This window comes from Coptis chinensis, chromosome 8 (genome assembly GCF_015680905.1).
Source record: "Coptis chinensis isolate HL-2020 chromosome 8, ASM1568090v1, whole genome shotgun sequence".
NCBI lineage: Eukaryota > Viridiplantae > Streptophyta > Magnoliopsida > Ranunculales > Ranunculaceae > Coptis > Coptis chinensis.
In genome coordinates, this window is record NC_141463.1 from 66636072 (window position 1) to 66644540 (window position 8469).

Genomic DNA, 8469 nt, shown 5'->3' on the forward strand with positions numbered 1-8469 from the left:
GCTCACTACTAATTCTTGGAATTACTATTTTCGTGTAGTTTGCGGTTGGTCTAATAATTATAGTAGATATGTGTGTTATGCTGAAAAATTAGATGTGAATATGAGAAGTAGAAGTGCAGATTTCTTACTGTTTTACGTACTAGAGCTGGAATAGTATTCATATATCAAGGTTAGAATTTCGGTTTATTAAATTTGTCTAAAGAATTGCTACTTTGGCTTGTGGTTGAGCAATACGCAGTTTTGGCTTGGTGAGTCTGTAGGGAACAACAGAACCCAACAAATTGTTGAATGTGGTTTTATTAAACTGCTTTCTTTTCATGAAATATTTTATGCAAGAGAATGACTTTATTGTTTCCAAGCCTAGCTGGTAATGTCCTTAGTCAAAATAGGATGTTGTATACATGCAAAATCCATTAATTAGTATATTATTTGTTACTTGAGTAGGTTTTGGTTGTTGTATACTTTGGTAAAGACTAAGGGTAGGTGGTGTACCAGTATTTCCTTGGCTACTTTAATGGTTTTTATCTTTTCTTTTTCATTTTTTTAATACGTAGATGCTTTGTTTACCTTTTTATATGTTAAAGTTAGTAATTTAGAATTCATTTTAGTTGTTAAGCTTTATGTTAAGTTCTTTGTTCGAATACAGACGCACACACACAAGTAGGACACACACACGCATGTACACACAACAAAACGTTAAAGCACTCACACTAAAGACCATCATGTACAGTACTCTATATATCTCTTCTTAACATCACCACTATCTATTCATCTTCACACACAACACTTCATTTGTACTCTCTCGGTTCATACAAACATGGTGTTATCTATTGTTCTTCTAAAGCTTGTTGAATGGCTCTTGTATCAACTTTTAGCTAACTCGTGTTATAGAGCAGCAAGGAAAATCACAAACTATGGTTATTACTTTAAAAACCAATCTGTCATTAAATCATCATCACAACATTCTTCTTTGTTTCCTAGCTAGTGTTACCAAGTGCTTTGTTTGTAGAGAATCACAAACATTGGTTTGTGATATATATGGTGCCTTATTAAGGTCTCAATCTTTGTTTCAATTCCTTACTTCATGTTGGTTGCTTTTGAAGGTGGTAGCATTATTAGAGCCTTTATGTTACTTCTATCATACCCGTTTCTGTTGGCTATGAATCATGAGATTAGATTGAGGGTCAAGGTGTTCATAACATTTTGTGGACTTAAGTTGAAGTATATGGACAGTGTTGGCATGGCTGTTTTGCCTAAGTTTTATCTTGAGAATCTTAATCTTCAGGCCTATGAAGTGTTAGCATCAACAGGGAGGAAGGTTGTATTTACTAGTGTTCCAAAGGTGATGGTTGAAGGGTTTCTCAAAGACTACTTGAACGTCAATGTTGTTATAGGTACTGAATTACAGAATTATGGAGGGTATGTACTTCATTAGTTTTGTTGATGGGCCGGGGTTGCTTGTAAAACACAAGGCTCTTAAAGAATTCTTTGGAGATGACAAACCTGATATTGGCCTTGGGAGTTCAAATAGTGTTCATGATCATCTCTTCATCTCACTATGCAAGGTATGGTAATTAGTTAGTTAGTTGTCACTACATTTGTAATGTGTAAAAACTAATCATTTTTTTTAGAATATATAAAATTAACAATATTATCTAACAAACTTGCTTGAAAAAGTTTCCTTCTGTTGTTGTAACTGTATTGACATGTGGCACACACATGGCCATTTTCTATATTTACATACTTAAAAAAAAAATTATCTACAACGTTTCATATAATATGTCAATTTGTAGGGTAATTATTCATGTATGCATGCAGAGTAAAACAACACTTGTAATAATACTCACAGTTTACTGGTTCCTAGTTCATGCGTGAAGCAACAATTAATGCATGAATCTTACCTAGATTACCTACTTTCTGGTCACCATGCATATGACAATCTAACATATATAAGAGCAAATATACCTATTAGGCAGTGCAGGCTTGCTGATCGAATACTTCACATTTCTTGTATGTTTTATTTTTTCCTTGTAGAGTACTTTGACATATACTAATAATTAACATTACTTTCAGGTGCTTGACCAAGAAATACCTAATGCCATACAAAATAAATATAGAAGTACTTTTAGTGCCTTGTGTCATTGGTAAAAGAAGGAGTCCAATAAGGAAAGGTGGGTTTTCTTCTATCTTAATTCTATTGGAAGCTTCACTGTACCTAAAACTGGAAACCTAGGATTAGTTTTGTTCAAATTTTCAATATGAAATGGAAAAACAAAGAAGTAAACAAAGAAGCAAAAAAAAAAAATGTACTGTCACAATAAACAACAACCAGTAACACCAAAACATGCATAAACAACGGCCATGAGTCATTGTTTGAATTATGATCGGAAAAGAGGTGGGATGAAATTACAAAAATAATTAGTGTTCATGGCTGTGTTGAAATAACAAGTGTTAATAGCCTCAGACTGAGGTTCTCATTGAAAACAAAAAATTCAAATGCAATAACAAATATTTCTACAAACAATTTAAACAAGAAAAAAGAGATAAACAAAAAAAAAACTTACTTTTAGATTTCAGAAACCTTTGTTGTAGTAGTAATCAGACTGATCCCTTCTAGCTCAAACAAGTTTAAGCGCAGCAGTGAAGAAGTGAGTGCAAGAGACCAATGAGATGAAGAAAAAAAAAGGGCGTAATTGTTAGGGTTTGCAATGGAAGGGGAAGAAGGATATATAGGGGTAACCCTAACATCAATCCCTTAATATCCGGCGAGAGGGAAAAGTAATTGGGGTGAGCGGGAAAATTTTCATCGCGAGGGAAATTTCTCATTATTGCTGTTTCGATAATATTTTTTTTTTATTCGATAAGTTTTTTTTTTGATAAAACTGTTTCCATAAGTGAGGAGTATATTGACGGTTCAATTCTTACTAAGGAGTACATTGATTTTGGTATTCCTTTTTTCAGTTAAGTTGTTGACGGTTTAATTGAAAGGAAAATGGACCAAATCTAGTGCCCAAAAAACTGTGAGAAGGTTGACGGTTTATTCTATTGCTAATTTGACTGTTGTAAGAAATACTATTATATTTTCTTGACACTTGTGTCATACACGACATAATATTACAACAGCCGTCATAAAATTATTATATTTTCTTGACACTTGTGTCATAGACGACATAATATTACAACAGCCGTCATAAAATTATTATATTTTCTTGACGCTTGTGCCATACACGACATAATGTTGCAACAGCCGTCATGAATTTATTATATTTTCTTGACGCTTGTGTCATACACGACATAATGTTGCGATAGCCGTCATAAATTTATTATAATTTCGTGACGCTTGTGTCATACACGACATAATGTTGCAATAGCCGTCATAAAAATATTACTAAAACACCTATCTTGACGGTTTTTAACAAAGCCGTCAAGATAGATAAAAAACAAGCGTCATAATATGTCATTTTTTTAGTAGCGTTAATGGTTGATCAAGCTTGATGGATTCACCCTCTGAAACAAGAAGTTCTTGTCCCAGGGATATAATATCAACGACTGGGTGTCCATCGGATGCATCTACTATGGTTATTTCATACCCCCTTTTTCTTTACGTACTATTTTGCTTAATTACTATACCTGATGTCGTAGCATTATAGACTGTATTGTTACTCTTACTTCCATCGGGATAAATCTGACCCCTTCCCCTATTACCGCCCACGTAAATAGGATATTTTAAGAAGTAAGCATCTTTTTTAGTAACGGGTCCGGAGACAAAATAGGAAAGGTGAAATCTTCTCTTAAGGGACAGTGTTCATACACGCCTTGACAATCCGTTCTTCATTTGTTCTTCAGTTCTGTTTGACTATCTAAACCTTTTTCCAATTAGTTAACCCAAAAAAAAGTCTATGAGATAGGGCTTTAACAACTAAGGGAAACTCTCATCATCTTAGGAAATTTGATTCTTGGGCAACAAGCTAGGAAACATCCTTTATAAATGCCCCTTCTCTCACCCTTAGAACTACGGACATTGGGATTTGATTTCAGTAAACACTCGGGAAGCATAGGCAGCCATGCATTGACATGGTTCAGTCTCAGCTCGATCTCTAGCTTTTACGAGAAACAACACTCCTCCGGTCCTCCTTACAACTGCATGAGTATATCATATCTTTATGTGAATTGCCCGCTGTCACTTGCATATGTTTAGGTGAATTGCCCAAATATAGTGGGAGTTTTTTTCTTTTGGACCTTTGGAAGTGCATGTCTACGTCTCTACCAATATTCGCTTCCCACAATGAACCGAAGTTAGTGATAGGTTCCAGTCAGACACTCAAGACGACAAAGAAATTGCTAGTAGGCCATAGGCCGGGCCGGGATGCATGAAGATTTTAGTCCCTGTTAGATATCTGGATCGTACAAATCTTAAAAATCATTTATTTTCATTGGCAACATATAAATCATTACCCTCTCTTCATATCATAAACTTTATTTATCATCGAAAAAAATAATATCATAAACTTTACACTTGTCGTTAGACAGTTCAAGTTAGTCCAAGTAATGAAGTATTAGCATAAATAATTTATGTATAAGCACAAAATACGACACAAACATACATCAGTGCACTGTCAAATTTGATATGGACTTGCTATCTCCACTACTGGAATGAAATTTACTTGACGAAACCAACTCATCAATTGTCTCATTCTAGTCATCGATCATGAATGGATGTATATATATATATATATATATATATGGACATCTTATTATATCTTCGTGTACATTTCTTTTTTTGAAAGAACATAAACAATGAATTAAGGTGATTTTTTATGGAGATGAAATACAACTCCATTGCCAATGCAATTCAGATTATTGGAGTCGGTCTCTCTAATACGTAATGGCAAGTCGATGTGATTGTCATTGCACATAAGATCACTGTATGTATTTCATGGCCAGGTGTTGATCCACCTGCTAAAAGGATTACTTAGCTTGGCTTTTGCAAGCATTAGATATTTGATGTGTTGCCTGCTTTGCGAACGTACCTTAGATCATTTTTAGATAACAAATAAAATTCCAAAAGAAGTTCAGATTCCCCAACTTTAAACGCTTTTCTTTACAAAAATAGAGCTATCCTTAAAAATATCTATAAAAAAGGGGTTTGGATTTTGGAACCTTAAGCCATAGCATTATTACATATTTACATACGCATTCATGGTGGAAAGGTGAGCAGGCCGGAAAGACCCTCATTCATGGAGTTTCGTAGCCCAGCAAAGTAACAATAGTAATAGAAAGTTGATTTGCCCATTTCAATGTATTAAACAATAAAAAGTTATTGTTGCTTTACATAAACGATCCATGTGGTTGGTGGGCCTAACTATACTATTTAACGGATTTCACAATGACTTTCTTTTTCAAATATTAAATTAAATGTACAACCTTGCAACTTCCATCAATAATTCAGCATTATTGCTTCACCACGAGAAAGAGCTCGATAGAGAGATGTATAGATTTGGACACATTCCCAGAGGGTTTAATTATCTTAATTCTTAACATTTACTAATTACCCTTCTTTAGGACTCAAGGGGTGTCTTTGTTGTGAGGGAATGAATTTTACTGTATGAAAGTATATATAATTTAAGGACACTTTGATTAGGACTTAAAGGGGTGCCCTCCGAGGAATGCCCTTTCTTCTCCTTGGATTAGATGGCGTAGATGGGTCTATTTCGTGTTTTGTGCCTTCACGCAATTCCTCTCCCTCTATTGACATTCTTCTTCTTGACTTTCCTTCATCCCTTTGTATTACTTCATTCTTGGTGTCAAAGATAAAGCTTGCATCTCCATTCCTTTTTATTCCTACAAGCTATGTTTATAGAAGAAAAAAAAAAGTGCAAAAAATATTAATTTTCATTTATTTAACATTAGTAATTGGTCATGCTAAACTGTTAATGATGATAATGGTCTACGCTCATTTATTTGCATCAAAGATGCAGGTTACAAACTTAATTACAATACCATTAGAAAGGAATGTATACCTTGAATTGAAGTCAATAGGAAAATGAACGAGAGAATGACACAATGCAGGTGATGATCATCAACAATTAACCTTATAGGGGAATATATAAGGGAATGAATGTATGTCTTAAAGAAAAAAATAAATAAATAAAAGAAAAAAAAGAAAGAAAGTAGTATGTCTTTGTACGCTTATGATGTTTAAGATAAAAGAGAAGCTAACCTTACAACCCAATGAGCAAAAACGAAATGTGTCTAAGAGACTTCTGCCACAAATTTCACAAATATGAGACACCCCTTTGCCGGATTTTGGTTGAGGCCTCTCATTAAGAAAGAGAACTCTAGCACTGTTTATGACATATGTTTGAACTCCACTAATATCAAGTACCATTTGTATTTCAGCCACCCTAACTACATCATGATATGAAGACCTCCTTATCTGCACCAACACACAATCAAAATGTATCAAAAAACAAATATGGAAAAACCATAAATAAAATCTACATTTACCATCATACCAAAAACTGAAAATGAGATCATAACAATGTAAGGAAAAAAATCAGAAAATAAAGACCCACTTGAATTACAGAATGATCTTTGTGTCTTGATGATCGACAATAGAAGCAAAATGCAGCAGTGCCATTGCAATCCAAACAATACATGTTGCATTCACTTCTTGCAGCATCCCCATGGATACGACATACAGAAAAGAAATCCGTCGATAACAATGATTCTAGCCATGGAGGAACCAACATGGAGTATGCCTAGATGAACCAAAGAAATACATATAAATGCATGAAGAATTGAGACAATGTGGACTAACAACACAAACTAAGAAAAAGTTTGTATAAGTAGGCCAACACTTACCATTATCAAAGACCAAGTGTGTGGTTAAGCTGACTTTTTGAACCAATGTTGATAATCAATTGACACTAGTTGGATTTTTTGATGAAGAGTGCACAGATAGACATGAGATAAAGAGAGAGAAAGAGAGGGGGAAGGGGAGAGGAAGAGAAATGTGTAACCCAAATACAACTTAGGAATCAACAACATAACAACGCCTTAATTAGTGACAGATCACAAACAAATAAACAAATGTATTAAGTAATAGAAACTTAACGGCACAGATTAAGTGTAGTGGGTCAGGCTTTATAATAATCGTTGGATTGTAAGAGAGGGATGTTTTTGGCGCTTACGTTACTTTGGTTCTTGTTTGCGTCCTTTGGTAGGCACAAGGTCGGCTACTAGGCTACTCATTTAGGCAGGGAAAATGTTCATGTAAAGAATCTCTCCCCATGTGGATTACACTTGTCTATCATACTTATGTGGCATTTTATTTTATCGCAAAATTCTTAGAGTAAGCTAACTTAGACAGCAAATTGACTATTTCCCATTTTTGTAAGAGAAATTTTTGTTGATCAAATGAAAATGCAAAAGAGATACAGATGTGAGAAAGTGGCTAAGATTCTTTGTACGTTTTTTTCTAACGAAAAAAGAGAGAGAATTAATCTAGCTTACTATGAAGCTGCAACCAATGGCAAATTGGGAAGACTCTACCCGGTCATAACTCTCAATTCGGCTTATGTTAAATTTTGGGACAGAAAAATTGAACTATTATTTGGTTTTATGTTATATATAACGAACAAGTACTCTAATATAACTGATACGGTCCAGATGAAAAACGAAATGTACAAGTGATACGGTCAAAACACACATAAACATTCGAATGAAGAAAAACACACTGTGGCATAAATTCCTAATAGAATAGCAACAAGCCCAAAGTCCCGAACACATAACAAGAGTCTACAAGTGTGCACATTTACATTACGCTACAGTGCTACACTCAGTTTCAATTCCAAAGAAACCATATATCCTCACCGCCATTAAGCAGATCTCGATCAACAATGAAATAGAGCGTGCCCAAATTCGTAAAAAATAAATAAATATACCAGCTGGGCGCGCTATATGTTTTCTTTTCATTTGTTTTTTGGTAAGGAGTAGAGCACTAGAGCTATATGTTAATTCTATGATGAATAAGGAAAACTAAGGGTTAGTGTTAGTTCTTGACAACAGGTTCTACATTAATGTTATTCGAGATATGTTAGTTCTTGGTACATATAGAATTATTCTATGACAACACTATGACACAGTTTTTTTTTTCTTGCTTAAATCACTATGACAGAGTTTGATCATCCCTCACTGTACGTATGTACGTGTGTATAAAGTCAATCCTTTTAGAAGTGTCCACTCCACTGATTCCACCAACCATATCATGTCGCCAAGAACTATATATATCGATCAACATTTGAGATATTAAATTATTAATTACAATGGTACTTGTACGTCCTGGCAAAGTATTGAGGATAACAACTTTTTCTATGTAAAAATTTAAAATGCCGACAATAGGAATATGAACAATATTTGCTGAGTTTTTAAAGGTCAATATTTCAACATCCCAACATATTAGAATTT

The 8469-nt window shown here is 34.2% G+C and overlaps 1 protein-coding gene across 1 annotated transcript; it reads right to left on the reverse strand.

Moving 5' to 3' along the window:
- Positions 1 to 5273: 5273 nt before the first annotated feature.
- Positions 5274 to 7343, reverse strand: LOC147482530 (protein RGF1 INDUCIBLE TRANSCRIPTION FACTOR 1-like). Its single transcript, XM_086577199.1, has 4 exons — positions 6865 to 7343; positions 6576 to 6761; positions 6221 to 6436; positions 5274 to 5848 (listed from the first exon to the last, which is right to left on the reverse strand). The coding sequence occupies exons 1-4, from the start codon at positions 6865 to 6867 to the stop codon at positions 5645 to 5647; spliced, it is 609 nt and encodes a 202-aa protein (XP_086433325.1). The 5' UTR covers positions 6868 to 7343; the 3' UTR covers positions 5274 to 5644.
- Positions 7344 to 8469: the final 1126 nt, after the last annotated feature.